Source organism: Zonotrichia leucophrys, chromosome 2 (assembly GCF_028769735.1).
Source record: "Zonotrichia leucophrys gambelii isolate GWCS_2022_RI chromosome 2, RI_Zleu_2.0, whole genome shotgun sequence".
Taxonomy (NCBI): domain Eukaryota; kingdom Metazoa; phylum Chordata; class Aves; order Passeriformes; family Passerellidae; genus Zonotrichia; species Zonotrichia leucophrys.
This window is the reverse complement of record NC_088171.1, coordinates 118,787,961-118,807,772: the sequence shown is the minus strand read 5'-3', so window position 1 is coordinate 118,807,772 and position 19,812 is coordinate 118,787,961. Positions and strand designations below refer to the sequence as shown.

The 19,812-nt window shown below is 41.4% G+C and overlaps 1 protein-coding gene across 4 annotated transcripts in view; it reads right to left on the bottom strand.

Annotated features, from left to right (window-relative positions):
- Nucleotides 1–19,812, bottom strand: part of SGK3 (serum/glucocorticoid regulated kinase family member 3) — a 55,365-nt gene that overhangs the window by 20,133 nt on the left and 15,420 nt on the right. Inside the window, exons 1-4 of one of the 4 annotated variants that reach the window (XM_064706184.1) lie at nt 13,276–13,633; nt 12,770–12,981; nt 5,979–6,184; nt 1,156–1,239 (exon numbers count right to left, since the gene is read on the bottom strand). In XM_064706184.1, coding sequence (XP_064562254.1) covers nt 1,156–1,239; nt 5,979–6,056 — 162 coding nt within the window. In that variant the 5' untranslated portion in view covers nt 6,057–6,184; nt 12,770–12,981; nt 13,276–13,633. Of the gene's footprint in view, nt 1–1,155; nt 1,240–5,978; nt 6,185–12,769; nt 12,982–13,275; nt 13,634–19,812 lie in introns of those variants that run through there. The other 3 variants (XM_064706182.1, XM_064706183.1, XM_064706181.1) reach the window with 3 other exon arrangements.

Sequence of the window (19,812 nt, the reverse complement as noted above, 5' to 3'; positions counted from 1 at the left end):
CAACACCACAATTTCTTTCAGTTAGCAGCACGAGTTCTTTTGGTGTATATATTGTACAAATTTCTGAAGAGAAACTGGAGTAAATGTCCTCCTGGTTATGCTTCCTCAGGACCACACCTCTGCCCATATTAGAGAGACGAGGGCTGAACAAACTTCAGCAGAGCAGGCCAATTCTAATGGCAAGAGAACACGGCAAAGGAACAGGATCACCAACACTCCCTCTGAAAGGAGGATTTTCTGTTTTCACATCCCTTACAGGTTTATCCCTGCAAGATGCAGGCAAAGCACAACACAGTGAATCCAGGGGCATTTCAGCTCAAACATTTCCAAGCTCACAGCCTGTGTTTGAAGACCACTGCCACATGCAAATCCATGCACAGGGAGGCAGGAGAGAGAAGGCCTGACTACCTCCCAGAGAGACAGTGGAAGGGAAGGCACAAATAAGAAGCTGGTAATATTTTAGTATGGGAATCAGAGGGGAATTATTTCCTCTTTTGTTAAAGCAAAAATTGTGGTCTCTAAACACAAAAAACTGGAGGAAAGTATGGGTACAGCACACATAACTCATACTCACATCTGAACAAGTATTTACCCCACTTGCCCACGACACAAAAACCCTCTTCTAGCAACAAACACAAGAAATCCATACTTAGTTGCTGAAGGGGGCTATTTTTTTTTGGAACACTGACCACATTTTTTTGTGCAAAGAATCATACCTGCTCTGAAACTGCAGGTGTGAAGTGCCATCAATGACTAACTACAAAATTTCCATTAAGAAACAAGGATTTGGTCATTGCTTTCAATACTTCAAAGAAAAACACTGGCTTAGGAGGAATGTATCTATCTAGCTGTTTTGTGGGGTTTTTTATCATGAACAAAAGCACATTTTGTATGTTTTGACAACAACTAAGCTGGAAGTTTCATCGAGCTATGATGCCAAGGAACTATAAAAAACTGTGACAAATAAGTGGATTTTGAGTCCGAAATTCAAACAAACCCAAGTTTAAAAAACCCACTCCATCATCTTCTTTAATTAGACTCCTATGGTTATTAAATGTTGACTCAAACTCCTCAAGAGAGGATTAACTCAAACCATAACACTGCAAGTGTTACTCTGCTATTCTGGCATGATTTCATAGCTTGCTTTTTGCTTACCGTGTTGTAGAGTTTATCAAACTCCGCATACCGTCGAAAGACAAACCACTCATTTCTGCCAACAGAGACCAACACTTTGTAAACCTGGAGGAACAAGGACAGTGTTATTGCCCACAAAGCTTAGTAAAACTTCTCAGGTTTAATCTCCTGGTGAAAGTTAAGGGCAGGTTGTTAAATTTATTGTGTAAATGCACTTATCAAACCATGCATTTCTTATAGCTAAGTCACACAGATATCAACAGAAATTATTAGAAGAACAAGTAAAAGAATCTGGTACTTTGCAGAAAATTTTTTAAACACCAGGTAAGCGAAAACTAACACCAAAACTGATTTAGTGGAGTTTCATAAATCAGTTAATATCCAAAAAGAGCACCTGACCATCAGATAGTCTGTTAAAATTTAATATGAAATTTGTTAACAACTCAATAATTCATAATAAAGATGAATACTAAAGAAGCAAAGCATTTAAAATTACCAAAGACTGCCTTCACCAAAACCTAAAGAGAAAGTACATATGGAAGGTATGAAGATAACTGTTCATTTGAACACCTTGAACACAGAAGAATCCTGGCTGATGGCACAATTGTTCAGGGAGGAAGAAGTGGTGCTGTGGCTGAAATACAGCCTGTTTAACATAATACACAGCACTGTGATGAAGGGGGGTATAGCTGAACCCACTGCACACTTCAGGCCTTTCACAGGCCATGCCACAGACAGACTGTCAGTCCCTGGATTCATGAACCTGGCTGGCAGCTGTGTGTCCAGCAGGCTTCTCCTGTCTCTCAGGCAATAGCTGTCTTCACTTCTCTACTTTCTTGTACTTCCAGAAGGAGCTCAGCTATTCCTTCAGGGAGGAGGATGGGCAGAGCAAGGAAATGAGTGCAGAGCGCTGCTAATTCCCAGTGCAGACTACCGGACCAATGCCCCAGCCTCCCTCCTGCCCTGCAGCAGCACCTTGGCTCCCTCTCTAACTCCCACAGTGGAAGTGGCAGCCACCACCATCAGCTCCTCAGCCTGAGGGCTGCAGTCAGGCTCTGCTAACTGCTCACATCAGCTGTTCTCAGTTCCTGGCCCTGGGGAGCACAGGAAGCTGAATGGAAGCATCCAGCAGAATGCTGATGAGACTTTCTAAGAAAACCCACTTTGCCTCATGCTGCTAAACAAGTGTTAGCACAAAACCAACCCACTCCCCCTCTAGAGTCTCCCTACGCTGTAGGCAGCAAAAGCTTCAGCTGCAAAACTTGAGCACTGTCCTCGTGAACTGGGTCACTTACACAGCAATCAAATCCTGCCAGCAGTGCTCAATCACAAAACACCTCTGCTCCCCATGACTGCACAGCACATCAATGCCAACACACTGAGCAGAGGGCCAAGGTAGCTGGGCAGAAGCACAGAGAGCAGAGTGCACAGGCAAGCAGAACTCAGGATACGAGATGATATCCACCTCCTTGGCAACCGCTAAATTTAAACAGTTTTGTTCTCAGAGTAGCTACAGAACAATGACACAATCAACATTTTTTACACAAGAGAGCATAGAAAAACCTGTATGAGGTCATCCAGTTCACACAACAAAGCTCTTGCATGCCCCAACTGAGGAACAGCTTCAAGTCCAACAGTTATGGGCACACTGAGTGGTAAGAAAACACACAATATCCACTAAGAATCTGATAAAAAACTAAAACCAAGACATGTCAGGGCTGTCTTACTACTCTCAGCTCTGGTGTAATGATTAGAGGGATGTGCAATGCTTATTTGCAGAAAGGTGGGGAGGAGGAACGTAGACTTACTTAAATAATAACCTTTTCAAGTCTAATTCTTCCTAATCCAAATTTGGTCTTAGAAAACTCCTTAAATATAGATATGATGCATCACAACTCATAGTATGTGGGTAAAAACCACAAAGCTTTGAGAAAAATAAAAAGGAAGAAAAATGAACAGAATTCCTAAAAACATCACCATAAAATGTCTTCCTAGATACAGACAGGACAGGATCCAGCTATTTCTGGATGCAGTAGAATTTCTTCACAAAAGAAGTCACTGAAATTAAAAGCCTTCAACTCTGTTTGTGTAGCTCTTGCTCCTGGATTAAATGCTTGATTTTTATTAAACTAAGAAATAATAAAAAGGTAGGCTGTTTTCCAATTTTGACAGAGCAATCATTGAGAAAGTAAGGAAACTATTTATTGTCAACAAATAAAAAAAAAAAAACTCCCAATTTCCACAGGGCTGGGGATTAATATTATACATCACAGGTCTGAGACAAAGTTTTCAGATTTAATCAGACAAACAGCATCCTTGAAAGAGATTTTTTAATAAGCCTGTATATGATCTGGGTGTAAAGGGAGATGAGAACAGGTCAGAAGAGAAAATTAAGCCTCAGACATCAAACAGCATAGGGATAAAAGTGAGAAACCCAAAACAAAGCTATTTGTCAAAACAGGCAAAAGAATGACCTAATATGCAGCAAGGACAGAAAGCAATTAATATAGGCTAGATATGGTCCAAAACAAGGAAATACTTTACTCCTTTTATGGAGAAAGTGAATGCTGAATCTTCTGAAAAATGAGGATCAGCCTCTATGGATTTACACAGAGGCTGTTGCCATGCATTAAATGGGAGCAAAAAAGTTTCCCTGCCAGAACCCAAAAATTGCAAACATATAATCATTTGAAAAAAGAAAAAAAAAAGTAGTAGTAAATATATCACAAGTATGCAGTATTTCACAAAACCAAATAAAATATTCAATAAAAGATCATGAAAATGATCAGGAGGTATGAGAATTTCACTTCCAGAGACAAAACTGAAAAGCTCCTTTAATTATCAGAATGATGCCTGCTCAGAGACATGATTGTTTTTAAAAATGCTTTTTCAGAGTGTGAGGGGAAAAAGCAGAGCTAGCAAAAGCTAAGTTGCACATACTTGTCTTGTTTCCATGCCAGCATAAAGTGAGCCATTGAAAGGTTTGAGCTGAAAATCAGTTTCTGTTCAGACCAGGAAGATTCCAGAAGAGTCTCAGAAGTAGCAATGAAACACTCTGTGAGCAATGGTAAGGTGAAGACTATACAGACACCTGAAATCTTTCCTAGCCTTTCTCATTCTGACCTTTCTTCTCACCCCAAATGAAAACCCTTCTTACTGCTCTTTACAGAAATGGCACTGCTGTGGCTATCAGAAAGTCATACCTACCACAAATTTGCTATGAGCTGCTTCCCCCTGTATCCCTTTCTCACTCCCTGCCAAAGTACTGATGGGATCCTGTCATTACAAACAGCTACAGCACAGGGGACACAGAAACAGCACTGACACATGCTGGAATTCACAGTTTCTACCATGAAGTTTAGTATGACCCTCACTTCTGTTACCAAATCCTAAAATATATGTGATAATATTCGAAAGCTTGGTTGTGAAAGCACTTCTTGTCAAGCTGCTAATTACTCCCTGGCACAGAAAGCAGAAGACAGCAGGACAAAGTGTACCTCTGCACAGTGTAATCTAGGCTGGATTCCTTCCCCTCTCCTCTCTCTGCCCCCCATTTCTGATGTTTCATACTCCTTTCTCAAGGGCACGCCCCAAGAAAGTGCCTGTACACTGCCCAGGCTGTCTCACAGACCTTCAGGTAAAATGACCTGGACACCACAGCATTAGTACATGCTCAATGTACCACACTGGCAAATTTTAACTGCAGAACTGAGGCAACAAAACAGAACTGCTCTGCTCAAGATTAGACTTTCACAAAGGTTTTTCTGCTCACCTGAGTTTCACATGAATGCAGAGGTTTAATGAATTAGTAAAGTTCTCTTTTGTTTAAAGTTCCCTTTACTGGCACACTCCTTCCCCAAGCTACATCCTGACACACTTGCAGAATCAAAGAGCACTGTTCTACTGTTCTTCTCCAAAAAAAAGGAGGTGAAGAGGAGAAGGAGACAGCATAACTCCTAGTAAAACATTGCATTGTTGTATTCTTCAGCAACTCCATATTGTTTCCACAGTGTTTGCATTCCTCATCTGAAGAGTGACTAACTCACTCAATGAAAAAAAAAATCTTAGAGGAAGTTGCACAAGAACACCGAAACAGTTTGAGCCTTCTGAAGGAAGTATTTTGATCTTGTCATTTAGGGTTATTTAAAAGCCAAACAAAAATTCATACCACACTACTTTATTTTTCACTATGCAATGCAACAAATTTCCCACACAATAGGAAGACTTCACAACCAGAAAGTCAAACTAGAAGGTAAAGAAAGGAAGAGGCAGAGAAATGACAAGGAAATGGAACGGGATAGGAAAAAACTCATAAGCATTAGAATCAGAAACAGGAAGGAAGACAAAAAAAAGGTTTTGAAAAAAATTGATGGTTTATATTTTTTTTCATTTCACACCAAAAAAAAATTACAATAGTATAATAGGATATCTCGGAAAGAATGGATGTTCAAACAAGCCCCCACAAAGAACCAAATTCAAACTTTATCCCTTTACAAAATAAATGTCTTCATAAAAATCATGCAGAATGCCAAAAATGGTTCCAGAATATTTTCTCTGTACTTGGATACTTAAATATTTTATACAAGCAAATGCAGCTATTTTGGGATAAAATCAGCAGAAAATTGTAAAGGCAAGCTCTTTATGCAGCAAACAACACAGGTAAACACTGTAAAATATTCACAACTTTTCACACTGGCCTATGGCCACTGCTCACAAGAGCAAGGAAACTGATTTCCATAAACCTATTGAAAATAATACGAAGCTTAGCAGCAGAAGAGAAGAAATCTGCTAGACACCAATAGTCTATGCCTTTGGCCACAGTGCGTACTCTCCTACATACTTACAGTAAATCTCTTTTTCTTCTCTCTGTGTTCATCAGAGCTGGGAATGCTAACGCTTGGGCAGCTCTCTTTGAGATCCATTGTGTGCTTCTTGTGACAAATTCCTCACAGGACCCTGCTCTGGGTGTTGCAGTCAGGAGGTCTCGTCAACGGTACTGGTCCAACATCCGCAGCTTTTCTTGAGAAAATCTGAATTCCATCATGTTATCCTAAAGTGAACATAGAAGGAAAATTTAAGTACAGGAGCTCTTAACTCACATTGTTGAAAACCTGTGTGACAAGAACTTTTGCTGGCAGGAAATGCACGTCAATATGTACATATAAAGCCACAATCATGGCTATTTTGTAAACTTTCATGCTTGTAGTTCTTTGTTGTTTCACTGAAATCACTCACATTCTCCAAAGACACAAGCGCATCCAAAAGCTCACTGAGCTGTGCAGACATACTGGAAACAGATTTGGGCCCACTGCAAAGAATACTTTGTAGGAACAAAGGGCATGAAGAAATAATTGAAGATGACAACCTGGTATCAGACATCTGAGAAATGCCACCAACTTTTACATTCAGAACAATTTATTTCAATACCAAAGGTCTTCAACTGCATGAATCTCTACCAGAGGGCACTTCAGATTTGTCAGAACATGCTGAGCGCATTTAAATGTCACTTCAGAGATGAAAGACGACATGAGGAAAACAAATTCTTCATGTGAGTTTTAGAGAGGGACACAGGCAGCATCATGTGTCTGTCTGAATATTTACCTTCTCTGTCCCTCCTTCCCCTTACCAGGCGTACTTTGTGTTTGGCAGAACACAGGGTGTAAGGTCATCCTTTCCCTTCAGTGGAACAGTTAAATTTCCTTGCAGAATGTGAGAAGGGCACAACACAAGAGACTAAGAATAAAGCCATCAAAAAGGCAGAAAGCTTAGTGTCAACTAGATGCCTCTTTACTCACAGAAGGACAGCCTTTTCCTCACCTGCCCTCCCTGAGAACTAGCACATTATTTACTGGACCCCACTGATAACAACAGGAGCTTCAGTAGCGCTTATAGCAGCCAAAATTAACATTGCATAGCTACACACCTCTGTTTGGGCCAGCACAGCACAGCCATCTGAGCTGCTTCACTGAATGCAGCACAGCTTTAGAGCAAGATGTGTCTGATCAACTCACAAACATGAGAGAAGTGGCTTAGAAAGAGCGAGACCTCATCTCTTCAAAATAGCCAAAGGAAAAAGGAGTGCCCAGTTCAACACTGACTCCCTATTTTCTTAAAACAGGGAAGTATAAAAGTAAACTCTATATTTCATATCATAAATTTCCAAAAAGCACAAACAAATCCCATGCAGTTCTGCTATTAGAGAGACACCCATATTTATGTTGGCACAAAGGCCAAAGCTCCCGGAATCCAGTGAAAAGATTTGTTCTCGATACTCAACTAGTCTCAGTCAATCAACTCACTATTTTTCTTGCTCTCAAAAGCCAGATCATCAAACTTCATGTTGTTATTTCTCTTTTTGCCATTTAAAATGAAGTTAATTTTCAAAGACCTATCTGATGACTTGAACAAAAAGGAATGTTTACAACATTATAATCACAGCTAAGTGATAGATCATCCCATACTGCAAGATACTCAGAAACTTTTTTTTAGCTACAATTGCATTTCCTTTAATTTGATTGTTCCCTACTTCACCAATTAGATAATTACTGTGTTGAGCAGGGTTAAGCTTCTCCCCACCTTTATTTGACTAGAACACAGTTCATTCAACACAGTTACACAGACCATGGGTTTCAAATTGGTTTCTCTTTTCCTCTGGAAAGCTACTGTTAAAAGCTTTGTTGCAAGGCACACCTTCCACAATTTTATACCAGAATGAGATTAAGAGTGTTTTCCCACTGACACACACTAAAACTGAGCTGTAAAGGTTAACTGAGCTCTTCCCCATCATAATTGGTCCACTAAAACAGTCAACAGGCACCACTTCCAGTAAGTGCTTCACTAAGCTTAGACTTTACTAAGCACTTGTGTCAACCTTTATCTACTTCAGGTCCAGTATCAGGAACTGAGCATAAGCCCCTGTGTTTTATCTGTCTTACTGCTCATCACAGAAAAACAAGTAAAGCTTTAAAATGGATTAGGTGTTCCCTGATTAATACCACTCACTGTCCTTCTCCTCTTGTAAACCAACGTTTGTTACAAAGGTTTCCAAGATGCCTGTAGTCATGTTCACAATACAGTCTGTATTTCTCTCATCCCTTCAGTTTCTTATTTTTAGTGTCTGAGTTTTAAATGCCAGAACAGGAGCCGTATGGAATAAAGCTGTAGTCTTGGAAGACTGAGCTTTATTCCATATCTGAAGCTGAAAGACCTCTGAAAAACAAAAGGAGGAAGTGTCAACCAGATTAATTCAGGAAGAATTTATTCATCTTACTGGGGAGATGAAGAATAAATCATCTGAGAAACCAAAACTGTAATGTTCACATTTTGTTCTTTAAGCTGCCTGGAAGATCACTGGCTGTGATTATTTTCTTTCCCTGAGGCATCTCCTCTGAGCCGTGCCTGGGTCACCAACACTAAGCTGAACTGACAAACTTGGAAGAACTGCATTTTCACTCTGCCACTAAGCTCCAGTGGATCAGAGATTTCTTTCAATTTCTATTTGCCTTGAGCATGTCAGCTCTTGAGAGCTTCTTACATCTGAACTGTAGGTCTGACTACAGAAATAGGGACAGACTTGCCTTAATCTTTACCGTGCTGCAGTTAGGAACACAGCTGTGCTTTAAACAGCAGGTAAAATCACTAATGCTGTGATAACTACATGAAGTAATAATGGACAGAAAACAGTACAGACATTTTAACCCACAGTTTCGAAAGTGGAAATTGCAGAATTTTAAAGGATGCCAGGTACAAGTGAGTTTAACAGACACAGCCAGCAGAGAATCTCTACCTCTGGTTACAGCATTTCCTGGAACTAAAAACAAGCAGCCCCTCGGTTCAACTTTGATAACAGACCAAAGGGGAAGGGAACTTCAGAAAAACCCCATATCAAAGTAAGTCCCCTCAAATCAAACTTGGCCACCAGTGAAAGATGTAGATAATGTAGATAACCTGCAAGACAGATTAATGCTGAGACCAGTGTTGTCCAGAAATAGCTAAAACTTAACAAGGCTTACAGGAGCCTGGAACAGGAGAAAACACAAAAATGTTAGAGTAGATCAGAAGCCACCAGTCCTCCTGGCACAGTTTCAAGCCTATCAACAGCTACACTGTCCGTTCTCTCCATGGATTTATACAAGCCAGCAGGATTTTCACTGTTTCCTGCAGGAAGCCACAACAACATCAATTTTCAGGCTGACCCTTGCCTGCAGTAAAGAAAGAGCATGGCAAGAGCAGAACCCTGACACCACAAGAGCATACACAAATCTACTACACCCACAAATGAATGCCTGACTATAAAATATTCAGTACAGCTTCCTCATAGCTGCATGCAAGAGGCAAATACAACATAGTTTAGCAGTGTGTGGCATCCTCCTTTTACTCTCTTCTATATAAGAAAACTGTATTAGAAAAGGTTTCTGAAGTTTAATCAGACTGTTTTATTCTGGACTGAAACATTTTCTCTTCTTTTTAAAATGGTAATGGCCTAAAGATGGTAGCACTATAACCAAAAATTTTCTGGGTGCTTATGCTTCAACCTCTGCCTAGAATGTCCAAGGCTAGATCAGGTAATTGTGTACTCATATGGTGCCTCGCTAGCTGCTGCCACATCGCCTTAAATACCTCTACGGCCAGGGCAAATCACACTCACTCTGAGTAAGACAAGGGAAGCAGGGACAAGAACAGACAAAACCCCCAGGAGACTCTCCCTGCAAGCACGTTTGGAGGCATCACCAGGATCCATATCCATTGGAACAGCATATAGGCACTTTCCTATACACCAATCATCTGCCCTGAAGGACTTAGTTTGGGACTGAACCATCATTAAACCAGCTGCTGAAAATCTCACCTGTGATTCCAGTTACAGAAGGAGCCTGCATTTAAAGAGACTGAAAGCAAGGCACAGGAGGCACTCCTATCGTTCACTATGAACACTACCCTATTTCTTCTAACTTTAGAAAAAGTATCACTTTTGGCATGCTTTTCATCACTTCCTCAGTCTTCTCCACAAATGCACTGATAATGGCTCAACATATCACTGGGCCTTACACAATCTTGTAGAAAACCCAGAAAGTCAACTTTTTCTCAACTTCTCTATGGAGAAATAGCGTCCCATTCTTGTTACCAGACAGCAGCTGACACACAGGAAATGGCAGACGAGATATTCAGAATCCAGTGCAACAGAAATACAGGATGAGGCACTGTATGTGAAGTCAAGGGGTTCATAAAAAGCCAAAGGCAAAACACAGATTGCTAATCTCTAAAGAGAAAGGGATGGCCAGAAGCTGTTCAATAATAAGGTTCTGGAGAAAATAGGTTTCATTCACAAAAATACATCCTTTTAAATATCACACTACATACAATTTTTAATACAGTAACACTAGACACCATGGCAGACCTCTAGCAAGACTTCACCTGAATTAAAAAACAGAGCACTAACCAAAATACTCTAGTCAGTCCCTGGCTTAACTCCACAATCCTTTCTAGAGTATAATTTGAGAGAGTTGAGAACTGAGCCACTACTATAAAAGAAAAAGCTCCCTGTTTACACATCCACCCACTACCTAGCAGTTTTAAAAATTTCTAGTAGCACCACTCCTCTGCAGCAACATGGGCAAAGTCCAATTCAACTGAATCTTTCTAGTTACAGAAAAGGACTGCAAATAAAGTGAAAATGCAACCAAAGGAATGAAATAAGTAATCACCCTCTTTTTGTCTCTATCAAATTTCCTTTGGAGAAGTCAGGCAAACATTACCTTCCCATGACTGTACTGCACCCAAGAACATCCTTTCTGCCCCACTTCCCAAAAGAAGCTCCAGTAAATTACTCTTAACTGGCCTATAACAAGATTCGTGGCTTGGATTAGACCTATTTGCATTCATATTTATTACATGACAGAACACAGGTTCTCTGCTGTGGTAAGCAAACCCTGAGTAATGAAACAGGTCTTAAGAACAAATATTGCCAGTAAGAGGCAGTTGTCTTTTAATCCTAAACACATCTCCATAGTAATTCCATTCTCCAGTAATTCCATTTTGCCTGTGTCCATAGTACCCACAAGGATCACTGTGTCTCAGATGGTACAACTTCCACAAACAACAGAGTATACTAAAAATATCCAGTTTGTATTACACTTGCTACCTGCATATTTCTTGGTGTGCTTTCTCAGTCTGCCTATACACCAGGTCCAATTAAATTTTAAATGTAGATGCCTAAGGACAGCACAGCTCAGGAGCTGCAGCAACAGCACCATAAACAACTTTGAAGAGCTCTTAGAGACAGCTGACAGCAGCCACCTGCAACATAGTCAGCTCTACATAAGAGGGCAGTCAGACTTCAGTAAACACCAGGCAAACAATCCAGCCTCATTTTACCCCTCTGGATGAAAATGAAATGAGAGAACACCACACTTCAATTCCAGATTTACTGGACACATTCTTACACGATCTTCAACAGAAGTCACCAACAGCTCTCCCTCAGTTTCACTACATAAATGCAGAATTCCAATCTGTTTGAGAGGGATGTTACTGCTAACACATGGAACATCGAGAGAGTTCCAGGGTTTTATGTACTGTAATCAGCAAAAGGTAAAATCCATATAACAGAATATGGCTGGATAATAATATAATGGAATATGCAAATCCAAGTTACAGGCCACAATCCAGAAATCACTTTTGAAGTCTGGGCTTTACAGAATTGATGGCTGCCTAGAACCATAAAGGTGTTGGATAATGAAAAGGCAACAAATTAAACACTGGAAATATAAGAAGCAAGCAGGAGAAAGACCCTTTAGCACTATACAAATTGCCCATCCAGTTCATCACCAGGTGATTCATCGTGTTACATCAGTGCAGCCACAGCAAGTATTCTACACCATTCTTCAGGAGAGTTTACAGACTCCCACAGGTGAGAGCATGCACTGAACTCTCACATATTTCTGGGCTGCACAGAGAATGAGAAGGCTGAGTTCATAAGGATTCACAGATTAGTGGCTTATGTACAGAAAACAGAATTTAGTGCGACAGCATCAGATGTGGTGAGGCTGTAATTTACATCACAGGTGGGAATTCGAGGCTGGAAAGCAATTTTAACACATTATGTTGTTATTATTATTATGTTACATTATCATGTAATCACTAGTGCCTACTTCTTCAGCTTTGCCAAGGTTTTTAAAACAACCAGTACTTCTCACTGACATGGGCAAGTCAATTGTGCTGCATTTCTGATCTAAACGAGAATCTCAAAGTATCTTTTAAAAAACAGGTCAGTTTTCTAGCTTTATGTTACAAGAAATACCATGCATGGAGACTACCTTAACAACACTGAACTTTCCAACATGCTTTCCAAAAGCTAGTAATAATTTTTCCTGAAATCTAAAATATCATAAAGCCTTCAGGAAAAGTCTCCTCCATATGCAGCTTCTGTTTTTACCATTAGTTCATATTACAGTCATTGAAGAGACTGATGTGCAGGTGAAGGAAAAAAAAAAGGTCAGAAATATATTTAGACACTGAGACTGAAACAACACTAATGTTAGAAGACTCCAAAATAGAGTAACATCAAGCCTTAAAAATACAGTCTCATTCTATGTGTGTCTATAAAACCACTTGGAATGTCTGAAAGAAGTTATAAACAAACCTTAGCTACAAGGACACTGCAGCAAGTGATATTCACAGAATTCTTCAGTGCAAGAAGAACCGTAAGGGCATTCAGGTGACACTGCTGTGCTGTGATGAAATGCACTACCCGCATAACAACGCATCCTAAGTTCAACGGGGAGTAAGAAAGGCGCATTCCATCCTGCAAAACTACTGCACGTTCAGAAGCAGCACTTACACCTTTATGAGCTGCTAGAGGAGGAAAACACACATAAACACACACAGACACAAAAAAAAAAAAAAAAAAGGACGAGCTGTCAAAAGAGCTTTAGCCATATTACTTTACAACAGCCTTTTAATTAACCTCCACAAAATTGAATTCCTCAAGGGTACCTGAATTTCGACAAAGCAGCGTTGCCTAAGACGCTTCAGTGCTGCTCTTCCGAAACAGCAGCACATCCTGGCTGCGAACCATTCGGAGAAGGAGAACGACGGCGCCGAGGCCGCCCCGGTTCCCCTCCCTGGGTACCACGGACCCTCACCTACCTCCCCTACCTCCTCCTGCTGCTCTTCCTCCCCCTCCTCTCCTCACGGGCGCAGCCACCGGCTTCACGCACTGCGAGGACCTCGGGAAGGAAACCCAGCTTCTCTCGCCTTCACCCCAGCAACTATTTCTGGGCTCCTCTTCCAGGACTTGTAGGAAGTTCAGGCGCTGTTCCTCCGGCTCCCGGCCCGGCTCCCGCCGCCGCTGCCCGGCGCGGCCATGGCCCGCCCCCGCAGGGCAACGCGCTCGGGGCTCGGCGGCGGCGAAAGGGAAAGGGAAAGGCGGCTCCGCCTGGGCGCCGAGGCTGCGGCCGCCCTCCCTCTCTCTCTCCCTCCCTCCTTCTCTTCTTCCCTCCCTGCCTCTCTCCGTGCCTGCCTCCCGCCCCTCCCCGCCCGCGGCGCCAGGCTGCCCGCCCGCCCGCGCAGCCCTCCGCGGAGCGCGGCCTGCCCCGGGCTGGGGGACGGGGCCGGGAGGTGAGATCCTCTCCCCCTCCCGCCCTATCTATATCATCTATATCTATATCTATACCTATATCTATATCTATAGAGCCACACTAAAATAAAACACTTTTAAACCCCACATTTTGTTTTAGGGGCAAGTTTTCACTTCCCCTAATCCCAAGGCTTCAGTCCCCTCTCCTCTACCCAGCCCCTAGGGGGATGCTCCTGCTTCTGCTGGGCGGCTCCCCACAGAAACTCTGGAAAAACAGCAACGCTCGGGTAAAAATAACTTTAAAACACCCCTGCGCACACGAGGGGTGTCACTTTAACTCTCCAGTGTGCCCAGGGGTGCCCACAATCCACCGGCAAGGCCGTCATTAAGCCAGCCAGCCGCTGTAATGACAGCTCTCCTGCTGTATGGGCAGGAGCAATAACACAGGGGAAATGAGATAGGTTTGTGTGATATCTAGCACTGTTTAGGGAACTATTTCTGCAACCTCTGAAATTTCAGGGGTAAGTTTCAACACCCCCACTAAAATTCAACCAGACGTCTTAAAATTATCTGTAACTTGCTAAGTTTTCCTGAGCAAATTGAGGCCATAAAACAGTTATAAAAATATAAATTATAGGGGGGAGGAAAAAAAGCTCTTTTAATGACAGTATCACTCCTCACTTTATTTTGTTAACGAGACCTAAAAGTGTGAGACAAACAGGAGTTAGCGTGGATTCTGTTTAACAGAAAAGACCACCACACCCATTAAGTTAAAGCCTCATGTTTACTGAGGATCTGCTATGCTTTCAAACATTCAGAGAAGGCTTAAGAGTCAGGGAATATCTAATGCAAATGGTAACACTTAGGATGAGTTAACAGCCTATGCCATTTTAGCTTCCTCCCCATAAATACCTGAAATGTTTCTTGGGATTTCAAAGGCTATGCAGAGAATGAACACAAGTGTGAAAATACTGCAGCCCACTCTAGTGTATTACCACTGTAACACAAGGGTGTCCCCAAAACCCCACAAGCTGTCATGAGGACCTGTTCCATTGATTATGGAGAAGCCCCATGTTCTACAGGCCTGCCTTCACAAGACTTGTATTGGGCCTGACAGGACATGACGGTGCTCATTTCAACAGTCACAGGTATTGGCAAGTATCTGGCAAGCAGCAATTCAGGAGATCCTGTTTCTGAACAGTGCTGCTGCTGAAGTATTCCTGCATAATGCTACACTCATGTGTCAGGCACTGACAGCCATCCAAGCATTCTCCAAAAACAAATCAGGGAAGCAGTCTGGCAGTTTTTAAAATACGTCAGTGTTCGGATTAGGGTGTTGTAACTGTGTCCACACAAGCTACAAGTCAACTGGATCACAAGCTTCCATTTCAGTAGAGTCCACACAGGAAGAAATGAGGAATTTTACCATTCTAACCTGCCCTTTCCTGATTTTGGAGCTTTGTGGTTTTGGAAAGGTACTGCTAGATATTGAGACTTGGCATTGTAGCAACAGCCTTCTCTGCTCTTTCAGATCTGCCAAGGTATTTGCCTCTGCATTCACAGAGAGGATTTAAAGAGGCTTTGTTAGGACTTCTCGAGGTGAGTCCCAGACCAGAATGCTTCTGAACTTCAGTCAGCTACAATAACTCATTGGCAAATAATTTAGTCAGGTAATCTGTATTCAAGAGCTATTTTACTTTGCAGTTGTTTAGCAGTGTTCTCCTTCTGTCTGCCTGATAGTTTTCAGTTAATCATTCACTTGTCGGCAGATCAGTTAAATGGAGCTACTGGACTGATTTACAGTACAGCCTCAATCCAGGAAAGGTGAGAAGATGACCCTGGCTTGGAGATAATTTAACTCTCTCTCACAGTCTAAGCCCTAAACTTTTGACTAAAGAGCAGCTTTTTGTCCTTCCTCACACTGAACATCCCTCTGCAGACTGGACTGTCGAGCAGTTAATTTTATACAGTTCCTCTCCCTATTCTGGAGTAGATAATTAGAGATTAGCAACACGGTACATATCCTTAAATTGTAATTTGCCTGAACGAATTCCACAGTACATTCATCTGTCTAGTGCATCATGCTATGCAAAACACTGTTAAGGTCCTAAAATTTAAATAAATTGTAATTTACAGATTTGCTTGGTGAGCTTTTAAAGGCTAATATTCTAATGTCAAGGTAGATACCTGGTGGTTAACTGCATAGCACACAGAGAAATGCATGGAACTCAGCTTGCCTTTTAGTGAAGTTAAAGGTCAGCATTCACTCTGACATTTTTGTCCCCAGGAACTCCCTTGCATTCCCCATTTATGTTTTCTGGGCAGTAATACACACAAAGAACCTCATTTCCACCGCTTTGCAGTACTTTGCTTCTAAGGAATGTTACAAATCCATGTAGTGTGCTGCCATCCCAACTATTTTAAGCCTTTTCTCAAGGAATATCAGTGATTGGGTGGTGGGGGTGGAAAATATGAGAAAACAGAAGAAAAATGAAGGACCCATCTCAACTCCACTGCAAATGTGAGAGGTCACAGAAATGCAGAGTACCTTTAACATGTTAGTCCAAGCCCAGGAAGAGCAGGAAGCAACAATATGAACTATTCAGTTCTGGTTTTACTGAAAATGTCCTTGAATTAGTATGAAAACCTTGTCCCTGACCAAAGATCAAGTCTCATTTTATAACATCAAGAGAACTATACAGAAAGAAACAGAGCATAAAAAAACACTGTAAGACAAAGACAAGCAGGAATACAGATGACTTGTTTAAATGCAGCCAGGAGTTTTGCTAGTGAATACTGTTGCATATAAATATATCATGAAACTTTTGTATACATTCAAATATTCACACAAAAAGCACAGCCCAAACCACTTGACAAGTGTAGTCCAAGAATTTTAGTTACTTCTAAAACACAGCAGGTCATTGAACAACAAAATCATTACTTCACTATCAGCTTCAAGCATTAACAGTACAGCTCTCCATCTCAGTTCTTGCATCTTCAAAGGAATATCTTAGCCTATCTCGGTTAACACCAAGCTTTGTATCCTCACACAAAGGAAAACACAACCTCCTTGCCCTAGAACAGACTGTTAATAGTCAAGAGATTTGGACACTAAGATGAGATGGTGTCTGGAATTAAAGCTCCTTCTGTGGCAGTATCTTGCCAACTGTTAACTCCAGTTAAACCAAATGTGTCTGTTCAAAACCCTCCAAACATGATATGGTAATAGATATGAAGCAATCTTTTAAATAGTTATTGTTAGCCTTTAGCCCATCAAGCCCTGGACTTAGACTTCATTCAGGAAACAACTCATGGCCACTGCAGTTAACACCACATGTGCCAATGGGTGGGCCTCACAAAGACACAGGCAAATGGTGTCTAACAGGGATTCTGGCTGCCACAAAGACCCCATAAATGTATGAAGACAGATGTGCACCTGCCCTGTTCTAAGGGTTACTCTCACACTGCTTTCCAGCCTCCTGTTTGGCAGCTAATTGGGCCATGCTCATACCCCACTGCCTGATTAGGAACTGAGGAGGTTTGGGCGGGGGCCAGTGGGGACCTGGCGTTCAGCCCTGCAGTGTGGCACCCGAGAGCTGTGTACTGGAGAAAACAGCGTCCTGAGAGACTCCCTGTGCTCATGAGATTACCAGAAAACACAGGCTACCATGGACAACATCAGGTAAGAGAAGCCACTGGGTGGGAAAGTGAACCAGCTGAAAGCTTCAGAGTTAAAACTGTTGAAGAAACACCAGCTGGCAAGATTTAAAGCTCACAATGCAGGTGCAAGCAACAGTATCACCAGGTAACTGTTCTCTACCAAAGCTGGTTTTGTAACACTTAATGAATGTATGCATATTAATAGATTTCATTTAACTCATTTTCATAGTTGCATGCATGTGCTTATTAGAGGAGTCTGAGTAATGATTCAGTTTTACATGAGCTGCACAGAGGAAATGGTTTTTTCCCTACTTTCTTTTTGTATGCTAGATCAGCTACAGAATGTCTTCACATGACAGTCTTTCAATTTGAAGGAATGAAATGAATACTTAAAAGACTGATTCACTGCAAACATATACTTCAACCCCTTCTCCCAAGCAAACTAACCAACCCACCAGAAACCACCCCAAGCCTCCTAAACACAGCTGAAAGACTTAGTATTATCTTTTGACAAAGCATAAGAATTTGGCAAGCAAAAGGATGCTTCATTCATAGTGACATAGTGAACTGCAGTTTTCCAGCACTCCAGACACAAAGATGATGATCCATGAGTATTACAAGAAGAATGTCCTGGAGCACAGAGGTTAATGAACATCCAAACCACGATCTGCAACAACACTACATGGACTCTCCCTCAGCACAGCAAACACCACAAATCAAAATTATGGAAAACTATAGACAAACCATAATAAACTGCATCATTTCATGAACATCACAGAGTGTGTATAACATGCACCAGAAAAATGACAGCAGCACCACATCAAAGAAATTCTTCACAGAAGCTCAGAAGAAAACTGGTTTAAATCAACTGAAGCATACTAAAGCAACACTAGTACACAAGCAAGCATTCTGCCAACAGCATAAATGAACGATGAAATTTCAAAGTAAAAATGCAAAATTGGGCAGTGAAATACCATATCTGCAATTTCAATACATGTATCTCTGTTTTCCTGATTTCATCCTCAAGTACTTTCCTCATGCACACACCAAAATGTATTATTGCTGTTTTACATGGAGTACTTTTTCTCAGGTTGTTTTCACTTTTTTCAATGATTAGTTTCTAAAAATTACTTAGCATGTAAAGCATTTAAAGTGAACGGTGAATTCCGTGCACATGAACTGTCTGACCGAAACCCTTCTGTTTACATCCTATTCACTTATCACTCCAAGAGCTGGCAGGGTTCCACCAGGAGATATCACCCAACCATAGCTGTGTCCTTAGGAGAAGCAGAACTATCAGAAGGCACATGGTCCCTGTATCTCCTTTTGCCCTGCAGCTGCCCTCACTCACTGCAAGTGTGCCCAAGTGAAACCTCCAAGAACCAGTTCAGCTTCCAGAAGAAGAACAGTGTGAATGCTGAGTTCCTGATAGCCCAGTTTACCCTAATGATCAGTTATCTCAAAGACCCACAGTGTGGATGCTGCCTCAAGCTACCTCCACTTGCTCACATGCAAGCTCAAAAGATTTACATGGGTTCCAAGAATATGAGGAAAAACAGAAGCACATTGGACCTGGCTTCCCACCAAGGGTGAATACACACATAACAAAAGGGAATATATAGATAACAAAAGGACAAAGATACCCAGCTGCTTTATAGGCATATAGCAACACATGTGCTTGACATGTCACATATACAGCTTATTGGTACATGCTGACATGTTCTGGGACTAGTTTCAGCTGACATGCACAAAACACAGTGATAAATTACTGCACTGGTAAACACTGTGAAGCTGAAGTTATCAAATACAGCCCATAAAGTATAAATTGTCAAAAAAACCTCCCAACTGACAGCACTGTATGACCTGCATTTTGCTCTCAACAAAGACTCTTTGGAATTCCATTTATAAATACAGTTCTATAAAATAGGTCAAGTCTCTGAGTTTCCAGGAGATCTGAGTGATTTGTGCAGGAAGGTATACCAAAGCTAAGTAAAAAAGAAAAAAATCTCTCTAAGTGGTAATTCTGTATGGATGTTTCTTATTTCAGCCTCCTGAATCCCAGCTACAGCACGTTCTGCTAGAATTGCAAATACAGGCTGGGGTGAACAAACATGCTTTGGTAAACAAGTTCTCTGGCACACAATGTTATGTAGGTGGGGTCTACCCAGAATGTCAAGAGTTCTTCCTCAAATTGTAGAGATGAGCAAGAACACAAGGACCCTGTTTGCATTTTCAAGCTATTTACTGGTATTCTAGTCAAAAGAAACTGAACAAGGGCTTTGGTTTGGGGTGTGTATGTCCCCTTGCAAAAGACTCACAGCCTTTTTCCAAAATAAAAACATTTTAAAGGCAGCCTAGGATCTACAGAATTGGCCAGATTTGTTTTTGCTATTCTATTAATATTTCCAACAAACTGTTTATGGCAAAAGACACATCAATTCCACTAA